Consider the following 21,108-nt stretch of genomic DNA (forward strand, 5'->3'; position numbering starts at 1 on the left):
TTGTTTCTCTTTTATTTTTTTACTTTAGTTTATTTAGTAACATTTTTCTTAACTCTTATTTTTCTTAAAATTGCATTATTGGTCAAGGTCTTGTAAGTAAGCATTTCACAGTAAGGGCTACACCGAAAACGTGGATGCTGATTAAGAGCCCCCAGCACTTCTCTAATTCAGAGGGCTTGGGTTAAATGCAGAAGACACATTTCAGTTGAACAACTGACTAGATATCCCCCTTCCCTTACCTGTTGTATTTGTCACACGTGACAAATACAACTTGATTTGATCATCAACTACAATCTTTGGGCCAGTAGATGGTGCCATGGAACAACGTATATGAAAGTAAATCAGACGACAAGCTACAAATAGCCTACAAGTTTATGTGTGAGGATAAATTAACTAAGAATATTTTCCAGATACACTACCGTTCAAAAGTTTGGGGTCATTTATAAATGTCCTTGTTTTTGAAAGAAAAGTAATTTTTTTGTCCATTAAAATAACATAACCTTTTTCAGAAATACAGTGTAGACATTGTTACTGTTGTAAATGACTATAAGATGGAATATCTACATGTAGGCGTACAGAGGCCCATTATCAGCAACCATCACTCCTGTGTTCCAATGACACGCTGTGTTAGCTAATCCAAGTTTATAATTTTAAAAGGCTAATTGATCATTAGAAAAACCTTTTGCAATTATGTTAGCACAGCTGAAAACTGTTGTACTGATTGAAGAAGCAAAAAAACTGCCCTTCTTTCAACTAGTTGAGTATCTGGAGCATCAGCATTTGTGGGTTCGATTACAGGCTCAAAATGGTCAGAAACAAAGCACTTTCTTTTGAAACTTGTCAGTCTATTCTTGTTCTGAGAAATTAAGGCTATTCCATGCGAGTTTTATTGCTTCTTTATTGCTTCTTCAATCAGTACAACAGTTTTCAGGTGTGCTAACATAATAGCAAAAGGGTTCTCTAATGATCAATTAGCCTTTTAAAATGACGTGGAACACAGGAGTGATGGTTGCTGATAATGGGCTTCTGTACGCTTACGTAGATATTCCATAAAAAGTCAGCCGTTTCCAGCTACAATAGTCATTTACAAGATTAACAATGTCTACACTGTATTTCTGAACAATTTTATGTTATTTTAATGGACAAAAAATGTGCTTTTCTTTAAAAAACAAGGCCATTTCTACGTGAACCCAAACTTTTGAATGGTAGTGTAGGTATTCTGTTAAAGTCAAGAACTGGATAACATTCTCAGAGTTGAACCCTATGGTAGAAAATAATCTAAAAATAGTGCAATGTGTAAGTAGGCCTACTCTTCGGTGCAGTTACAACAAATCAAAAAATGATGACTAGGCCTAATCTCTCCTGGACAGACTATGGAGCATGAGCATCTGACCAAATTACGGGATATTTTAATCATGGTGTAACCGAGATTAATTAATGAAAAATAAAACCAGAATTCTCAGATTGTTTCAACTGAACTTTAATTTATTGTCATTATGATTTACTTTTGCACGACAGTATTTGATACATCACTTGCATAGAGAGCAATACTTAGCTAAATCACAAAAATAACATTTTACACCTAACAGTATTTACTGTAAGTCCAGATGTCCATGAGTTCATCCAAAACGAGAAGTCTTTGGAACTCTGTGCCACTATGAAAGAACACCCCATTTCTACAAACTAGTGTCTTCACACAGCTATTTCGTTTAGACACACATCTCTAATACACAGCCTGAATGTGGAATGGCAGTATGGTTTCTTAAAAAAAAACTGTAGTTCTCCATTCTCATCACACACAATAGGCCTACACCGCACACCCTTTCTGACGCTTATCCGAGTATGCAGCAGTTTGGAAGGTGGCTTTACATGGCAAAAGATCATTCTGAATCTCATCGAAATATGTAATGAAACAACCAAACATCAATTAAGTTTCACTTTCCTACTACCACAAGAACATGTTGTCATCTCAAAGGTTACAATAATATTGTTGAAAGTGTCTAATCAAAGGCCATCCTTCAATGACTAATTTCATTAGACCCTTATATCTAGTGTGTCCACCAATGTGCAACATTTTTTGAATTACCAGTGTGTACATTCAAATAACTATACTATAACTCCTAGAATACAGATCGAAGATAGCATATGTCTACGATTGGCCAATTGGTATGGCAGTGACAGCGGACTATGCTATTGGTTGGCCAAAGCTGGAATCACTGGCTCATTAGTATGCATGATTGGCCACATAGATCTGGTCGGATTCACTGTCCCCGCCACCAGTGTACTTCCCCTGACAGGCCAGGCCATTCACCTGATAGTAAGAGAATAGGGGTGGGGGTATGAGGGGCAAACACACAAACACTGTTAGGAGCAAACTCACTTAATGTCAACTGAAAACATAGATCACTTCCTCAAATGACCGTTCCACATTTGAGAAATTGTGAAATGTTCTTAATAGCATTGTCCAGTTTTTATTAAAAACAATATTAAGAAGAAATATGTTCCTCAACAATGCTTTCGTGCTAAAAGACAAATGCCAGGTTGATTAAGAGTCTGAAAACAGAGTGATGTACATGCCTCTGCTCGCTTGATAAACTGCTCAGTTGCAGCACTCTCATTCTCTTTATGTCCCCGCCAGGTTTTGAGTGCGGACACCTGCAGGGCTCGGCCGTACGAGAAGGTGAGGGTCCAGGGCTTCACCAGGGAGCAGTTGTTGATGGCATTCAGGTGGACAGAGGCCTCCTCTTCACTCTGACCCCCAGAGAGGAACGTCACTCCTGCACACACAGAAAACAAATAGAGTGAACAGTCAATGGATTTCTATCAGCACCATAAGTGCTTTACAAACTGCCAATAAATTAACCTATGTTCAATATGCCAAATCACTGGTATAGTGACTGAATCTGACACTAGTACTGTATATTATCTCTTTCTGAACTTCTCTGAGAGGCCTATGACCCTACCCGTGACAGCAGGAGGGACGGTGCGGCGCAAGGCGGTAACTGTTGCCATGGCGACCTCCTCTGCGCTGTATTTTGTGGGGCAGCTGTGGCCAGGAGTGGCCATATTGGGCTTGAGCAGAGTGCCCTCCAGGTACACATGATGGTCAGACATGGCCTTGTACAATGCAGCTAGGACCTGCACAACATGGGGAACACATGGAACATGATAAACTGGCAATGTTAGAAATACATATTACACACTAACAGGTTACAAGTTGGGGTACGGTCCCACCTTCTCTGTGACATACTGACAACGCCTCAGATCATGATCTCCATCAGGCAAAATCTCTGGCTCCACAATAGGCACAATCCCATGCTGGGTGACAGAAAAGGGACATAATTAGCATCATGATTAGAAGGTGATGCTGATGTTACGTACTGTAATTATAATATTTTCTCATACCTGACATTGTGCCTTTACACTGCGTTTGCGGAGTTCTTACCTGCTGGCAAATGCTTGAATATCGAGCCAGAACATTTGCATTCTCTTCAATGCACAGTTTAGAGGGGGTGGCCTCACTGATCTTGAACACACAGCGCCACTTAGCAAAGTTTGCCCCATCCTTCTTATACTGAGCACAGCGTTCTGAGAGCCCATCCAGTCCTACAGGATGAGAAAGAGATGAATAAGGCTGTGAAGGATTGGGATTCACCAGTGACTGGCAGACTACATTTTGTAATTGTCAAATTCAGATAGTTTTGATGATCAGATTGAGTGGAACCCGAGGGGTCTCGGCCCTACCCTGAGTGGTAGATTCTCCATTGGTTCCTGCCAAGGGGACAACACCCTTGTCAACCTGAAGAAAAGGAGGTAGAGCAGATAATAAAATACAAATGAAAATGGTCAATCCTCCCCTTCACACTGATCTTCTCTTTGTCTTAAAGCCAGCTCATTTTCATCCAGATGGTGTTGATATTAATAGCAGCTATTCTATCCATAGCACTGCCATCCATCAGGGGTAGAACTCCTGATCAGAGTGTATCTGTACTACCCTTTGGTCTCCATAATGTTGAAACCTGCTCCCTTCCTGGGCCTGTCCATTGGAGCATATCAAGTAGCCTTATGCTCCATATTCTCATTAATTCCTTCCCTCACGAATGTTATATACAGTAGAAGTAGGGTCAAGACGTATTCTTGCCCAAGCTAGAGACCAGAGACATAAAACATACTTCAGATATCACCATTGGCCCTTTTGAACCCTGTGCTCATACATTACCTTGATGCCCACAGTGATGCCCCTGTCCTTGATCATCTTGACGAAGGGCGTGCCGTCGTCAGCGTGTTGGTACAGCGTTTCGTGGAAGAAGATGACTCCTCCGATGCAGCTGTTGATGCGGTCGTCAGCACTGAAGAGGATCTGGCGGTACTGCCGACGGTTCTCCTCAGTGTTCTCAACCCCTATCTGGTTAAGGCGCTTCGCCATGCTGCCTGTTTCCAGGAACATTAGAAAAAGCATGTTCACAGTCTGGTAAACCTACAATTATAAAAACAGAATATTCTATTGGACACCATCCTGTACCACTGCTTTGTAGAGGGTTCTGTCAAGCACCACTGGAAATGAAGATTTGTCTAATAATAATTTGTCTAATAATTTTCATTATGATGGTTTTCCAATGCATAGAGAAGATGCAGAGCTCCTTACTGACCCACAGACTCATCAGCAGCCAGGATGCCCTTCCCTGGAGTGACGATACGAAGGGCAATCTCCTGGAGCTCCCTCTTCTGACCACTGGAGAGGGCTGGGAACTGGTGCGTCATCCTGAGAGATGGTCGATCACACAACCTGCATAGGGATATCATTAGATATCAGATCTTGCACATCTTTGCTGGTCTAAATTGATCAACATTCACTCAGGGAACTATTTAGCTAGAGACATAGATCAACAGTAGGGGCATATCTCTCCCATCCAATGGAGTAAAGCACTTAAGTAAAAATACTTTAAAGTACTACTTAAGTAGTTTTGGGGAGTTTCTGTACTTTACTATTTATATGTTTGACAACTTTTACTTTACTACATTCCTAAATAAAATAATGTTATTTTTACTCCATACATTTTCCCTCACACCCAAAAGTACTTGTTACATTTTGAATGTTTAGCAGGACAGTGAAATGGTCTAATTACATGTACTTATCAAGAGAACACATGGTTATCCCTACTGCATCTGATCTGGCAGACTCACTAAACAAAAATGCATTGTTTGTAAATTATGTTGGAGTGTGACCCTGGCTATCCGTAAATGTTAAAAACAAGAAAAGGGTGCCGTCTGCTTTGCTTAATATGAGGAATTTGAAGTAATTATACTTTTACTTTTGATACTTAAGTATATTTTAGCAATTATATTTCGTTTTCATACTTAAGTATATTTAAAACCAAATACTTTTATACTTTTACTCAAGTAATATTTTACTGGGTGCCTTTCACTTTTGCTTGAGTCATTTTCTCTTCTATTCTTTACTTTTACTCGAGTATGAGAATTGGGTACTTTTTTCACCACTGCTCCCATCCTCTGAAATCCCAGTGATTTTGGCTGAGTGACTGTCCTTATTGGCACATTGTCAGCTGGGATTAGGGATGTGTGGACCTTTGTGCTGACTATGCAGCCCACCAAACAAATAGCCCAGGAGGCACAAGAAAGGTGAGGGAATTCTGTCAGTCCAAACCAGAGAGTTTTTCAGAAATATTACCCTGGTTCTGTGTAGCTGTAGTAGCAACATCAAATTGGCAAGTGAAAAAAAAACAACTTAGGAGGTAGTAAAATTCACATAGAGACGATACATTTCTACTGTATGAGTACTATTTATTGAGAGCAGAAGGCCCCTAATCACGCTTCCCACTTGCTGATGTAGCAGCGCTGACTACAGTGATCTGTGGGGTAGCACAATGCATTTGTTGATTCATGCATTCATACCACATCCCTTGATAGTGGGTATGGCAAATCATCATGTCAACACAGACCCTCAGCTTTCGCACTCCACTGTCTACAATAACCAAGGAAAATAAAACAATAGCCAGTAAAAAAAAGTAAATCTACCACTTATCATCATGTCACTCCAATCCAGTCTTTTAATTTGGTTCAGTAAATTGGAAGACAAATAACAATCCATTGTAATATCTTTAGTTTTCCAAATAAAACATAAAAAACATTACTTTAATAGCTTCATCCGCATCTCTGTGTGCCACTCATCCAAAAGTTGAACATTCATAGTAGCTCAATATCATATTCTCTATCCTGTTTCCTAAAGCTTGCTGAAATGAAAAGTGAATGTAAAAAAAACTGAAGAACCTTACCTGACAGGATGCTAATTCAGAATTCACTTTTTCACTGCAGAAGTGATAGCCACTGCGCTGTCTGACAGACTGCTGCTCCCTTGTATCCCACTCAGCTCTGTGACCTCCAAAACCAACACCTCTAGGGCGGGGCTTAATGACAGGGTGGGGCTGGTTGATGTATAATAAATAAATATGGATGAATACATTCAACAAGAGGAGGCTGTTTGGAGGAGCTATAGGAGAACAGGCCTATTGGAATGGCTGGAATGGCATCAATGGAACGGAGTCAAACAAGTTAATGTGATGTGTTTGATACCATTACATTGATTCCCATCCTCCTGTAGCTCATCCTACCAGCCTCTTCTGCATTCAACATACACTCTGCATTCAACATAAACTTATCCATCATTCCAAGTCTTTACAATAATAATGATACACTTGTTTTGCAGGTACAGTTGTCCCAATGGCAGTTCAATCAATAGTTCAGTGGATGAAACGAAGCTAATTAATCATTCCAAACAACAGTTTTGTGTTTCTCTACATTGTTTTCACATAGAAGTTAGATTTCAAGAAGCCCATTTGTGTACACCCAGGTTCATTGCAGTATGTTGGCCCAATAACGCTTTTTTTAAAGCTATAATAACTCTGAACCCTTCAGCGCAACCTCATTTAAGTGTTAAACCAATTTGCTCACTATTTTCCTCTAATTAGTTGAAGTCATAGACTTATATAATTAGGTTGAACTATGCCTTAGGCACATTTCTGAATCTCTTGGCAATTCAGACCTCCCCCTAAGACCCAGAAGAAAAGCTGAGTCTCAGAGCAATTCAAACACTCCTATGCATATCTGCATTATGCATTAGTAGTAAATAATGTGTATTAGTAGGTTCAGAAATAGTGTTTCCAGGTTTCCAGTGGATGGAAATGATGAAATATAGAACTGTGACATAGATAAGAGAGAAATGGGGTCAGAAAGATTTTTTTTATGTGAACAAGATATAACAACAATCAATGTTTGAGTAGTTTACAAAGGTCGATAATCAGGTCCATCACATGAAGATCAACAGTGATAGGCTACATTGTCTTTATGGTGGCATTTTCAGTTGTTACATTTCCACTTGAAGTGGTTGGATAAAATGCATATGTAAATTCTATAAAGAATGACATGCATTTGACAGTAAATACTTAATTCAATCATGCAGGCATTATATAAATTCTCTTCAAGTGTTTGAATTTGATCCTTTATTTGGGAAGTTGAATATCTCCCATTTTCTGTATAGAAATGAGAAAATACGTGTTCCCACTTTTCTAGGACATCTCACTTGTTCTAGTGTTATTTTATGGGGCTTCTCCATCCCTCCCTCCATAATTGTGTCAGTGTGCTAGAGGTGTCTACCAATGTAAAGATGTGGGTCACTGGACTAACACCACAGACATACTGTACCAGACCTGTTTAAGACAAGGGCCTGAAGGGGAATTCATTGTCAGACCACAGAGAGAGGAGCCCACTACACCTTCCTATTCAGGAGACATTTTAGGAAGATGACTGGGACTTGTGCTTAGATTATATTTAGCCGTCTCCATTGGGGCAGTAGCTATTTTTTTCTGTTCGAACCTAATTAAAACATTTAATGACGATGCTTTATCTGGTCTTCAATTTTGACATCCTATTAGGTTGCTCCCTTAAGGATTTCTCTGTGTTCTCAAGAGTTTTACCAAATAGGTCACCGTCACCCCAAGGTCTTGGAAAAAAGTTGGTGTTGTGTATCCAGGTGTAGTGCAATATAAATACTGTACAGTATGTCTTAACATAATATATTAAATATGCCATTTAGCAGATGCTTTTATCCTAAAGGATTTACAGTAGTGTATCATCCATACATTTTCATATGGGTGGCCTGGGCCCCAGCAGGAATCGAACCCATGACCGTGACGTTGCAAGCTCCATGAACCACACGAATTTCAGAGGAAAAACCATTTGAAATATCCAATGAATGATACTCTGTAAGATGTATACTTTTCTGTTTGGTAACAATAAACGGAAAGCCTCCTCTTGTATTGTACTGGCTCAAACATGTGTATGTTCTCTGCTGTCATGACTGATGATCAGGTGTCTGAAGTGACTCAGGCTGGAACAGCTAACATCATCTAACCTAAAAAACCTGTGGAACTAATCAACTCTTTTTTAACACTTCAAGTGGCTCCAAAGAAGAGGCTCTGCTTAAACGTACACATTTCCTTTGGTATTTCTCCTAGTATATCATGACAGGAGACAACTCCATCGTGAGTTTATAGGGGTTTTCATTATTCAGCTGTTACTGTGGTTGGGTAAAACACATCAAAAATTAGTGAAATCTAATGAGAAATGGGTATACAGCAAGACTTTGTGAACAGTCAAAGGCATTGTGATCAGTCACACAACAGTCAATCAAATAATTGATGGCCTAGGCAATCAAACATAAAATTACACAGAAGAAAATATTGTTAAAAAAATATATGTGAACGGATTTTCAGGAAAATAGAGATATTATTATATAAATTTAATGACAAAGGTAAAAGGTCAAACATGCAGGTGGTTGATCCACATTTTAAAATAGTGTGCTGTTACAGGCAGTGCCTTGAGAGGCTTTGAGTTTCAGTACTGTTAATCTCAATGGGAAATATGATTGTTATAAACCCTTTTTGGTAAATGGTGGTTTTCAGTGTATTAAAGCTCATCTATATTTATCACCCCATTAAATGGGTATGCAAAGAGGTATACAGAGGAAGAGAGGGAGCCAAATAGGTAAAGTAAATAAAGAAAACACAGTCGTGGTCAAAAGTTTTGAGAATGACACAAATATAGATTTTCACAGAGTCTTCTGCCTCAGTTCATATGATGGCAATTTGCATATACTCCAGAATGTTATGAAGAGTGATCAGATGAATTGTAATTAATTTCAAAGTCCCTCTTGCCATGCAAATGAACTGAATCCCCCCAAAACATTTCCACTGCAATTCTGCAGAAGGCTTCAGGGTGCCCAAGAAAGTCCAGCAAGCTTCAGGACCGTCTCCTAAAGTTGATTCAGCTGCGGGATCGGGGCACCACCAGTACAGAGCTTGCTCAGGAATGGCAACAGGCAGGTGTGAGTGCATCTGCACGCACAGTGAAGTGAAGACTTTTGGAGGATGGCCTGGGGTCAAGAACTTCTCTCCAGGAAAAACATCAGGGACAGACTGATATTCTGCAAAAGGTACAAGGATTGGACTGCTGAGGACTGGGGTAAAGTCATTTTCTCTGATGAATCCCCTTTCCGATTGTTTGGAGCATCCGGAAAAAAGCTTGTCCGGAGAAGACAAGGTGAGCGCTACCATCAGTCCTGTGCCATGCCAACAGTAAAGCTTCCTGAGACCATTCATGTGTGGGGTTGCTTCTCAGCCAAGGGAGTGGGCTCACTCACAATTTTGCCAAGAACACAGCCATGAATAAAGAATGGTACCAACACATTCTCCGAGAGCAATTTCTCTCAACCATCCAGGAACAGTTTGGTGACAAACAATGCCATATCCAGCATGATGGAGCATCTTGCCATAAGGCAAAAGTGATAACTAAGTGGCTCGGGGAACAAAACATCAATATTTTTGGTCCATGGCAAGGAAACTCCCCAGACCTTAATCTCATTGAGAACTTGTGGTCAATCCTCAAGTCAATCCTCAAGAGGCGGGTGGACAAACTCCAAGCATTGATTATGCAGGAATGGGCTGCCACCAGTCAGGATGTGGCCCAGAATTTAATTGACAGCATGCCTGGGTGGAGTGCAGAGGTCTTGAAAAAGAAGGGTCAACACTGCAAATATTGACTCTTTGCTTCATGCAATTGTCAAAAAAAGCCTTTGACACTTATGAAATGCTTTTAATTATACTTCAGTATTCCATAGTAACATTTGACAAAAATATCTAAAGACACTGAAGCAGTAAACTCTGTGGAAATTAATATTTGTGTCATTCTCAAAACTTTTGGCCACGACTGTACAGTGCATTCACAAAGTATTCAGACCCCTTGACTTTTTCTACATTTTGTTACATTACAACATTATTCTAAAATGTAATGAATACATTTTTCTTAATCTACACACAATACCCCATAACGACAAAGCAAAAACAGGTTTTTATAAATGTTTGCAAATGTATATAAAAAAAGTATTCAGACCTTTTGCTATGAGACTCGAAATTGAGCTCAGGTGTATCCTGTTTCCATTGATCATTCTTTAGATGTTTCTACAACTTGTTTGCAGTCCACCTGTGGTAAATTCAATTGATTGGACATGATTTGGAAAAGCACACACCTGTCGATATATGGTCCCATAGTTAACAGTGCATGTCACAGCAAAAACCAAGCCATGAGGTCAAATGAATTGTCCGTAGAGCTCTGAGACAGGATTGTGTCAAGGCACAGATCTGGGGTAGCGTGGCAAAAAATTCAAAAATTCAGCATTGAAGGTCCCCAAGAACACTGTGGCCTCCATTCATAAATGGAAGAAGTTTGGAACCACCAAGACTCTTCCGAGAGCTGGCTTCCTGGACAAACTGAGCAATTGCGGGAAAAGGGCCTTGGTCAGGGAGGAGACCAAGAACCCGAACACTCCAACAGAGCTCCAGAGTTCCTCTGTGGAGATGGGAGAACATTCCAGAAGAACAACCATCTCTGCAGCAGTCAACCAATTAGGCGTTGATGGTAGAGTGGGCAGACGGAAGCCACTCCTCTGTAAAAGTTTGCCAAAAGACACCTAAAGCACTCAAACCATGAGAAGCAAGATTCTCTGGTCTGATGAAACCAAGATTGAACTTTTTGACCTGAATGCCAAGCGTCCCATCTGGAGGAAACCTGGCACCATCCCTACAGTGAAGCATGGTGGTGGCAGCATCATACTGTGGGGATGTTTATCAGCGGCAGGGACTGGGAGACTAGTCAGGAGGGAAAGATGAACTGAGCAAAGTACAGAGATACACAGGACCTCAGACTGGGGCGAAGGTTCACCTTTCAACAGGACAACAACCCTAAGCACACAGCCAAGACAATGCAAGAGCAGCGTCGGGATAAGTCTCTGAATATCCATGAGTGGCCCAGCCAGAGCCCGAGCCAGATCGAACATCTCTGGAGAGACCTGAAAATAGCTGTACAGCGACGCTCCCCATCCAACCTGACAACGCTTGAGAGAATCTGCAGAAAATAATGGGAGAAACTCCCTGAATACAGGTGCGCCAAGCTTGTAGCGTCAAACCCAAGAAGACTTGAGGCTGTAATCACTGCCAAAGGTGCTTCAACTAAGTACTGAGTAAAGGGTCTGAATATTTATGTAAATGTGATATTTCAGTTTTTATATTTTTATACATTTGCTAAATTTTCTAAGCCTGTTTTTGCTTTGTCTATATGGGGTATTGTGTGTAGATTAAGAGGGAAGAAAACAATTTAATACATTTTAGAACAAGGCTGTAACGTAACAAAATATGGAAAAAGTGAAGGGGTCTGAATACTTTCCAAACGCGCTGTACAGTAGCTTTTTCACAACCAAGTATACATGCGGTACAAAGTATATATCAAATGTTTCCATTAATTTGCAGGCAGTATTGAGGCAAAGTAGAACAGGCATATCTCATTCACTACAACCCTGAGCTGTAGCCAGAGCCTGGCTCAGGTCAATGTTGGCCAAGGTAGGTGACAGGTCAGTGGGGCTGGTAGGGGAGTGGAGGATGTCACAGTCAAAGTTCTGGAAGTAGTCCATAGACAGGCCCCGCATTGCTTTGACTGGACGATCAGGATGGTTCTTCAGTTCAAGAATTAATTCAACAGGTCTCTTCTGTAGTAGCTGAGAGTCAAAGGAAGTGCCATGGAAAAACACCTGCCTTTTGAAGCGCTCCAGGTTATGCAGGCGATGGGCTGGGTTCTTGCATAGGAGCTGGAGTCACAAACAGGATGGAGAAAGAAAGAAAAGCACTGAGAATTTGTTGTGATGGTATTTTGTTGATACTCCGAGACAATCCTACTACAGATGACTTCTGACCTCTGTGAGCAGAAGGGCTAGCGCAGGCCTGAAGGTCTTGGGTATGGAGTATGGGCAGTCTCTGACCTTTCTCAGCATGTTGCAGTGGTCTGGCTCTGGAGGTACAGGGAACTATGTAGATGACAGAATTAGCACCAACAACATCTCTAGACTGGCATTTAGATTTGCATGACAGGACAGCTTAAAATAAGAAGAAAAACAACCTTTCTGACAGCTATTACATAATCACATATTAATTTAATTAAGATGAACTGTGGTGGTGACCACACCTTTCCAGTCACCATTGAGAACAACAGAATGCCGAGAGACCACCAATCAGCAGCATGGCTGTAGGGACCCCCACTCAGGACTTCAGGAGCTGTTTGGACAGAGGACCATCCCAGTGAGATTATAATAGGTGCTTCATGTGTAGTGACCATTAACTTTGCCTGATCCCAAGAATCTCACCCATGTATTGGATTGTCCCACAAATTGTAAATGCTCTTGCGCCCCGCTCAAGACGGCGAGAAAGTCCAAAGTCAGCTAAACGCAGATGACCTGCATCAAACAGATACAGCAGTATTTTACATACAGTACTTTACAAATCCAATTCCCGTTATTCTACCTGACTAATATGAAGCTTAAACTACTTTCACCATAGAAATTATATCTTCGAGAATATTCCCAACAACAACAACACTGGTGTCCACTGTATTATAAGGCCCTCTAGTGTTGTCTTATATTTTTTGCAGTAGAAAGTAAACTAAACCATACGTCAAATGTATGCATGTGTAAAGAACGTCACGATGTTTGCTTAGCGAGTACAACTTCCTCCCGATTCGGCCTGGTTGCGAACTCGGGATCTCTGCCTCACAAAATACACGTGACCGTCCACCTTCAAGTGGCTTAGCTGATAGCGCCACCTCAACAGCTAGCTAATGAGACGGGGCAAGCAGGACACTTAAGGCTGAGGAGTACGTTTCACACATCCCCATGTGCTACACATGCATGACTGTTCTGTAAACTGCTTTGGATAAGTGTCTACTAAATGGTTTATATATGAATATATTATTTAAGCCAGCATTACCTTGGTCAGACAGAAGGACATTCTCCATCTAAAAAATACAAAATAATCAGATGATTATAAACTTTCCAGTGAAGTTGTAAATATGAGTCATTTAGTTGTAAGATTTATGTACAAAGAATAATGTTCATGATCAAAACAAACGTTCACACCTTCACATCCCTATGCATGATCCCAAAGTCGTGAAGGAAACCTACCGATCAGACACACCCATTATAATGAGTAAAGGTGAAACTTAAACAATGATCTCATACACATTTTTGGAGAATATACAAGTGTACACACACTTGAGGGACACTCACCCAAAGCACAGCCTAGCTCTGCAGCGAACACCCGAGCCTCATCATCCCCAAACTGGCCCTTCAGTATCCAGTAGGTGTACAGGTCTCCAGTACTGCAGTACTCACACACTGTAGGAAGACAGACACAGTCACACACAATGATCCATCTTAGTACATAACAAGGCTATGTACAGTACACTGATCCACGGCTGGGAGTAGATGACCCCTGCTGAAACACAAGCACTTGAAAAGGAAGGAGCAGTGGAAGAGAGAAGCAATAGGAGAACATTAATTTGTCAGAAGTCACAGAGTTGCAAGTTTTTTAAGGCTGGGGGAAGCATAGGAAGGGAAAGGGCTGATGTTGGGGAAGGAGCTAAGTGTCAGTGAGAGACACAAATGAACTCAAACATGCCTTTATCCACTAATAAAGGTGCGATTAAAAAATCTAAAGGAAGGGAAATTCGGTTCAGAGGCCACAGGACTGCATGATACACACTAAAATCTCAGTAGATGGCAGTATAATTCTTCAGACGAGTCATGGGGCTCAGACTGAGGAGACAACAGTAAATAGCAGAAAGGCCAGATAATGCCATAGTTAACACTCCTGCTAGGGAGAGTGAGACAACCCATTGGGCACACACTGGTTGAATCAACGTTGAACTGACGTGCCCAGTGGGAAGCTATGTGAGACACAGGGAGGTTAAAGAGAGGAGCGGATAAATAGGGATCTAGCTATATCACATTAGTCACTCACTAATGAAGAGGTGGCGCTGGGTCTGCCAGCAGTCCTGCAGATTGTGGAGGAATGGGTGGCTGAGCTGCCGCTGCAACGCAACAGGCAACACACACAGCAACAGTGTGGATGTCAGCAAAGACACTCAGTAGAACTAAATGTGATTTAGGAGGGATCTGAATGTAACCAGGTATTTTCAACGATGGCAAATGTTTTTATTTTATTTTTGTTCAGCAAAAGCTCCATGGGACCATGTTTGTTGTTGTATAGAAGCTCATAGGGATAATTGTCATAGTCATTGTTAGAGCTCAGTGAGTCATAGTTTAGGGATAACATGCTGGAAACAAAGTCAGGAGCTAAGCTAGGATAGCAGCCTTACAGGTCATCCTGCTGTGTGACCTACCTGAATGATGACCTCCTCCTTTGACTGTTCCAGGACCCCATGCTTCAGTATCTCAGACTTGGGTAAAACCTGTAGAGCAACACAATACAATAAAATGAAATGCAGGGTAGGAATAGAATACACTAGATGTGTGTAGATGTCACATGAAATATAGTGCTGGTAAAATGTGATGTGACAGGAGGCTGAGGAGACTCACCTTAACGGCATAAGTCTTCTCCTTCGACCTATCCTTTACTTTCAAGATAGGACCAAAGGAGCCTTTGGCTATGAAGCCCAGGATCTGAATGTCATGGAGAGAGTGAGATTCAAATGTTGCAATATTATTCAATATCATTCAAGGTAGGTTTCACACCAGATAGACCATAATATCATTTATCCCCCCCCCCCCCCCATATAGAATAACCAAGAAGTAATAAGTTACTGATTTATCGGTTGTTTGCCTATCAATGAATGATTTCATTACATCTGCTGAGAAGACAACGTTTTCATCAAAGATAGAAATCATGTGTGGTCCAGGTGTTCAATCCAAATGAAGTTAAGGAGGACTACCTGGAAATCGTCTTGCCCAGTAAATGTACGGTGTGGGAACTCAGGCAGAAAGACAGAGATGAAGCCAGGGAGAGTCGACTCCATGCCAGGCTTCTGAGGGCTGTGTCCTGGGGGGAGGAGGTCCTCAGGGATCGGGGCTCCGCTGCCGAGCACCATGCCCTGTGTGGCCAGAACAGCTGGGCCAAGGTGGCGAAGTCCACCAGTAAAGGATATTCCAATATTGGAGAGAAGGCCATGCCAGCCTTGATTGCGTCGTCTCTCCTGGCTTGGCACCCGTTTCTACATTGAGGACAGCGGCTTTCTAATTAGTGATGGTTCTAATTACAAGTTGTGCTTTGAGTAGCAAGTAACTATAGCTAAATGTCAAACATCTGTTGATGTTACTTACTGGCATATGCCACACTCGAATCATGCAGGACTAAATCAGCATTGGATAGAGATTTCACATGAACATGTGCCAACATAAACGATTGTTGAAGACATTCATTAAAAACATCTTAAAGATCAGCCCCTTTTTAATTTTTTTTTGCCTAAAACGACATACCTAAATCTAACTGCGTGTAGCTCAGGACCTGAAGCAAGGATATGCATGTTCTTGATACCATTTGAAAGGAAACACTTTGAAGTTTGTGGAAATGTGAATTTATGTGAATTTATGTAGGCGTATAACACATTAGATCGGGTAAAAGAAAATACAATGAAAAAAACATGTTTTTTTGTACCATCATTTTTGAAATGCAAGAGAAAGGACATGTCTTATTCCAGTGCAGTCGCCACTAGATGGCAGCAGCGTATGTGAAAAGTTTTAGACTGATCCAATGAACAATTGCATATCGGTTCAAAATGTATCTCGACTGCCCAAATGTGCCTAATTGGTTTATTAATACATTTTCAAGTTCATAATTGTGCACTCAAACAATTGCATGGTATTCTTTCCATGTAATAGCTACTGTAAATTGGACATTGCAGCTAGACTAACAACAATGTAAGCTTTCTGCCCCTATCAGATATGTCTATGTCCTGGGAAATGTTCGTTACCGACAACCTCATGCCACATTAGCTTAACCGTCCCGAACAAGAGAATTTCCCAGCAGCCACAGTGAGCCACTCCCCCGTCCCTTTTAATATAACTCCCCAATGACCCTTGGTGCTCATCACCGGTTTATATTCGCTGAACTCACGTGTTTCTAAACGCCAATATTGTCGCGAGCTAGCGGCTAGCCTACTATACAAAAGGTATAAATGTATCACTTATGTGGAACAGACCGAAGATTTGTAGGCTAAAGCAGTCTGAATAAACATGTGATCAAACCTGATAACGTCATAGACTACGTCTGAAGATCTCTTACCTTGTGTTTACTTGAGTTGTTGCCCATCACATTGCTTGGTAAACCTCGATCAAACCCACATCATTATTTTCCCAATTGGTTAGTTTTAACACGGTCTTACAATGCCTTGTAAAACATGGAGCGCACATTCCTGACCCGCCATGACTGAACAGCGCGCAGGGTGGGTCTGATCATCTCGAGAGACGAATGATAACCTCACATTCGATGGTATTCTACAGAAGGCGAAATTCCGCTCCAGTTCACCCTGTCAGATGAATGATCAAATCAGCCACTCACATTCCACTGGGATAACGGCTAAAATCAAAACGCCACATTTCTGTTAACCAATCATACATCTAATTACGAAATAAATTATAAATTAACGGTGTAGTGACCTTCTGAGAACATACATGATACATTCAGCTATAAGAGACATTAGAACAACTATTTTATTGACAAACATTTATAGTTACATATATGGTGCTCATTTCATTGAGGTATAATCAAAAACTTTTTTTAAATATTTTGACAGAAATATTTGACATCTTGCACTTTAAGGAAGCTGTAACTGAATAACAAACTCAGTAGGTGTAGGTACAGTTGTGATTGAAAAGAAATAACCATGGTTACAAAAATATCTGAAAATACTTTGCTTAAAAAGTGCTGTAGTGTTAAAATTTCAAAACATTATCAAGACAAGCTGCAACAAAATTATTTTTGCAGAGACTATCAAAGCTGACAGAATAACTGCCATAAAATAGAAAACAAGAACATATTTTCGCACAGATATGTTTAGGAACTGCAGTATAAAACGTAAGTCTGCTGTGGCATATATGTTGTTGGAGAAGTCTCATGCAGGGTACCAAATTATATATTTGTGATCTTTTACAGGGATGCACTTCCCAGTCAGTTTGACAGTATCATACAGACTTGAGTAAAATTCCAACAATATAATAAAAGTACAAGGCTAGAATATATATCCCCTGTACTAGTGAATCAGGCATTTCTAACTGTTGCAACAGACAGCATTTCTATGGTTGTCAAGGTGCTTTCATTTGAGATTAAAATGTTTTACAATCTACCTGATTTACATTTGCTTGAGGATACAGTATTCCTGAACCAGCAGGAAACAATGCTCTCAACAAATAACATTAGCTGCATCTTAAATGGCATCCTATCCAATATAAAGTGCACTACTTCGGCATCCTATCCTCTAAAGTAGTGAACTATATAGGGAAGAGGGTGCAATTTGAGACAGTCAACATATAAACTATGAAATGTTCTAATTGATTTACAGGGGAAATGAGCAGAGGGTGAAACTAAAATAAAATACCCATCACCCCAGTCATGCTATTAATGCAACAAGTATAGGCTGCTGATTCTGAAAGTTCAGGACCATATGTGATGCATTGAATGAAAATGAAATGTTTAATGTATGGCACAAAAAAACAAAAACAAGAAAACAAAGATACATTTGGTCAATAAGACCCTGGCATGTTTTTAGCAGAGAAGTGGGCCCCGTATCCATAACACCTCTTAGAAAAAGAGTGCTGATCTAGGATCAGTTGTTACTTTTAGATCATAACAAATACAATTATATGGACAGGAGGGGATTTGATCCTAGATTAGCACCCCTACTCAGACACATTGAATATGGGCCCTGGTCATACATGAAAATACATGCTTTATTGGACAGCAGTTGAGAGATAATTATTACATACTTTCTATATAGTTTTGTATGTTCAAATATGGAGTGGAGTAGTTTATCCTAAAATAATAATTTCAGCCATCGTGGGCCATATTTAATTGGCTGGCGTGCCGGACTTGGCTCGCAGGCGGTAGTTTGTCCCCCTCCAGGTAAGAAAGAACAGGGTGTGTTTTATTATCAGTCTGTTCCCCATAATGACCTGCTACCTCTATCTTCACACCAGAGCATACAGTATTCAACCAGGTCAAGTGTCATCAGATAATACGCTAGTAAAGACATTGACCTCTCCATGATTCCCTGGGCGTGTGCAACTGTAGCTACCATAGACAGCATCCCAAATGGCACCCTATTCTCTATACAGTACACTACACTACTTCTGACCAGGAACCATAGGGCCCTGTTTGAATGTAGTTCACTATGTGAGGTATAGGGTGCCATTTGGGACACTTACATAGACTAGAGCGCAGTGGTCCAGTACAGTACTGGTTCAGTGTGAGTGTATGTGGGCCTATGGGTCACTTGCGTCGGCTGAAGATGCTCTTCTTGCTGGAACTCTTGTCTGAGCTGCTGAGACCGATGAGGAGTCGGGCCTTCTCATCCTCCTCCTGCTGCTGCTGCATGCTACTGTCTGACTTCCCCTCAAACGCCTTGCTCCGAGAGTCAGAGCCCGACGCCGGCTTCAGACGCAGCTTCTCCTTTATCATCTACACACAGAGGGAGGGGAGGACACATGTCATAGGTCACTTCAGAAAATATGAAATAACATATGGTTCAAGAACTCCTTTATCATCTATGGATGTGAAAAGGAAAAAGTGACAAATATATAGGACATATGACTGAAGTAACCTATACATAGTCTATATTGTGAGAGCTTTAGGCAGGGATTGGCATTTTTGCAGCTTGAAACATCATAAAGTGCCATTTTTGCCATCAAACTGCTACTGTAGGACATGACCGTGTTGGTAATGAGAGAGGCCAAGGTTCTATGCAGTATGGAGTAGGATGAAGTTGCCCCTATATGCTGACCCTGGGTTAGTTTGGTATTTCCCCAAATAATGGTCAAGGGGAAGGGGAGGCTGATCCTTGATCTGTATCTAGGCGAACTTCACCCCACAATGGTTGGGTTAGTAATAAGCGGGACAGGGTTCAGTGCAGTACCTGTGCTACCAGTGCTTTCCTGCTGTCCCTCTTAACAGCCATGGCAAAGTCCAGCCAGGTCCACGTGTTGTTGTGGTACTCCAGACAAGGTAGAACCAGGTTCAGATCCTTCCAGTCAACACTGCTTTTCTCTCCCTATGTGGACACACAAGCACAAAATACATAATGAAACTGCATTGTCTAGGAGTTATAAAGTACAACAGTTGTTCATATAATTCTACAATAATCATATCTTCATTACATGTCTGTGTTTATTTATCTCCCATTTAATGATATTACATATTCATACACGAATATTACATTTTCAATATTAAACATTCAGATTCATTAAACATTTACTCAAATCAGCTATGGGATTATGTAATCTGGAAGACAATGCTGTCATTGGAAAATAACGATTATTTTGCAAATCCCTGAAGACATGAAATTGAAAAATCGGAGGATTAAAAACGTCATCCAAGTCACAAAAAGCCAACAGTGTGAGAAGGTTAACATATACAAACAGATAAAACACATGACAACACACGAGATGTTGAGGTATTTTTTCCAGTCTGAGAACAAAACATGTGACCTGGTATGGGGTCAACACAGAATCATGACGACATCTCTCTAATAATGGCTGAGTGAGATTTGTTATTTTACCTTTATTTAACTAGGCAAGTCAGTTCAGAACAAATTATTTTTTTCAATGACGGCCTAGGAACAGTGGGTTAACTGCCTGTTCAGGGGCAGAACGGGAATTTGTCAGCTCAGGGATTTGAACTTGCAACCTTTCGGTTACTAGTCCAACACTTTAACCACGAGGCTACCCTGCCGCAACATCTCTCTTCGAGGGGAATGTTTATTTATGAACTCACTGACATGTATATAGAATCAATAACTGGCTTGAATCAAAGCATTGAGTACCGTTCTCCTTTCGCTAGTTGCAAAATCCAGACAACTTCTGGTACATATCCAGATTTTCCAGAAATGTTGCTACCCTTAACTTCAGCACATGGTGATACCTACCTTATAGCTGACACACAGGGGAACCTGGGGGATCTTGATGTAGATGAAGGAGTTATTCATGGCTGCTCTCTCCTTCATCTTGTCGATGTCATCTACAGGATGCTAGGTAGGGAAATAAGACATACTTCAGTTTCAATACAGTATGGAAGACCAAAGGCTGCATCTGAAATGGCACCCTAAATACTCATCATAGTTCACTACTTTTAAACAAGGCCCATAGAGCGCTGGTCAAAATAAGTATATAACAAGAAAGCTGGGAAGTGCTTGTGAAAACAACGAGCCAATTACCCCAGCAGATGTAGCTGGGTGGCAACAAAGTACGGCTGTATGAACATTGGGGATACATCAACACAAAAGACACATATTTTCTAATTTCTCATAAAAAAAAATAAAAAAATAATAAAAAAATACCTCAACAGCCTTTCGGAAGGACCTCCTGACCCCAGATGTACGGTTCAAGCCCTGGGTGACCCCTTTGCTGGGGCCCATGACCCCCATGGTGTCTTCCGAGAGCTGCCGAGGCTTGATGACAGGCATGCCTGAGATACAATTTACATTAGT

The 21,108-nt window shown here is 40.9% G+C and overlaps 3 protein-coding genes across 9 annotated transcripts in view; all 3 read right to left on the reverse strand.

Moving 5' to 3' along the window:
* Window positions 1–1,464: 1,464 nt before the first annotated feature.
* LOC135545288 (fructose-bisphosphate aldolase C-like) lies at window positions 1,465–6,399 on the reverse strand. The gene is made up of 9 exons (XM_064972911.1): window positions 6,294–6,399; window positions 4,650–4,786; window positions 4,220–4,431; window positions 3,745–3,799; window positions 3,446–3,606; window positions 3,235–3,318; window positions 2,964–3,138; window positions 2,578–2,777; window positions 1,465–2,311 (listed from the first exon to the last, which is right to left on the reverse strand). The coding sequence occupies exons 2-9, from the start codon at window positions 4,759–4,761 to the stop codon at window positions 2,225–2,227; spliced, it is 1,086 nt and encodes a 361-aa protein (XP_064828983.1). The 5' UTR covers window positions 4,762–4,786; window positions 6,294–6,399; the 3' UTR covers window positions 1,465–2,224.
* A 3,967-nt stretch (window positions 6,400–10,366) lies between these two features.
* LOC135545289 (ribosomal protein S6 kinase-related protein-like) lies at window positions 10,367–16,994 on the reverse strand. Its single transcript, XM_064972912.1, has 12 exons — window positions 16,695–16,994; window positions 15,346–15,624; window positions 14,993–15,076; window positions 14,797–14,865; window positions 14,415–14,484; window positions 13,682–13,789; window positions 13,532–13,572; window positions 13,383–13,410; window positions 12,764–12,853; window positions 12,586–12,674; window positions 12,317–12,427; window positions 10,367–12,211 (listed from the first exon to the last, which is right to left on the reverse strand). Exons 1-12 carry the CDS (start codon window positions 16,719–16,721, stop codon window positions 11,909–11,911), a joined length of 1,299 nt encoding a protein of 432 aa, XP_064828984.1. The 5' UTR covers window positions 16,722–16,994; the 3' UTR covers window positions 10,367–11,908.
* Window positions 16,995–17,104: 110 nt separating this feature from the next.
* The window catches only part of LOC135546453 (bridge-like lipid transfer protein family member 2), a 29,038-nt gene continuing 25,034 nt past the window's right edge, over window positions 17,105–21,108 (reverse strand). For all 7 annotated transcript variants that reach the window (XM_064974883.1, XM_064974881.1, XM_064974882.1 and 4 more), the window contains exons 36-39: window positions 20,959–21,086; window positions 20,548–20,649; window positions 19,540–19,674; window positions 17,105–19,085 (exon numbers count right to left, since the gene is read on the reverse strand). In XM_064974883.1, coding sequence (XP_064830955.1) covers window positions 18,897–19,085; window positions 19,540–19,674; window positions 20,548–20,649; window positions 20,959–21,086 — 554 coding nt within the window. In that variant the 3' untranslated portion in view covers window positions 17,105–18,896. The remainder of the gene's footprint in view (window positions 19,086–19,539; window positions 19,675–20,547; window positions 20,650–20,958; window positions 21,087–21,108) is intronic.

This window comes from Oncorhynchus masou, chromosome 9 (genome assembly GCF_036934945.1).
Source record: "Oncorhynchus masou masou isolate Uvic2021 chromosome 9, UVic_Omas_1.1, whole genome shotgun sequence".
In the NCBI taxonomy this organism is placed as follows: domain Eukaryota; kingdom Metazoa; phylum Chordata; class Actinopteri; order Salmoniformes; family Salmonidae; genus Oncorhynchus; species Oncorhynchus masou.

What these genes read in the sequence shown, in the direction of transcription:
- LOC135545288 (XM_064972911.1), bottom strand. Translation starts at nt 4,761, where the DNA reads ATGACGCACCAGTTCCCAGCCCTCTCCAGTGGTCAGAAGAGGGAGCTC. An exon ending in GCATCACTGTGGGCATCAAG is followed by an intron (nt 3,800 to 4,219) that starts GTAATGTATGAG and finishes CCTTTTCTTCAG; the next exon opens with GTTGACAAGGGTGTTGTCCC. An exon ending in AGTTTATCAAGCGAGCAGAG is followed by an intron (nt 2,312 to 2,577) that starts GCATGTACATCA and finishes TCTTACTATCAG; the next exon opens with GTGAATGGCCTGGCCTGTCA.
- LOC135545289 (XM_064972912.1), bottom strand. Translation starts at nt 16,721, where the DNA reads ATGGGCAACAACTCAAGTAAACACAAG. An exon ending in CCAGCGCCACCTCTTCATTA is followed by an intron (nt 13,790 to 14,414) that starts GTGAGTGACTAA and finishes GTCTTCCTACAG; the next exon opens with TGTGTGAGTACTGCAGTACT. An exon ending in TAGCCCTTCTGCTCACAGAG is followed by an intron (nt 12,212 to 12,316) that starts GTCAGAAGTCAT and finishes TTGTGACTCCAG; the next exon opens with CTCCTATGCAAGAACCCAGC.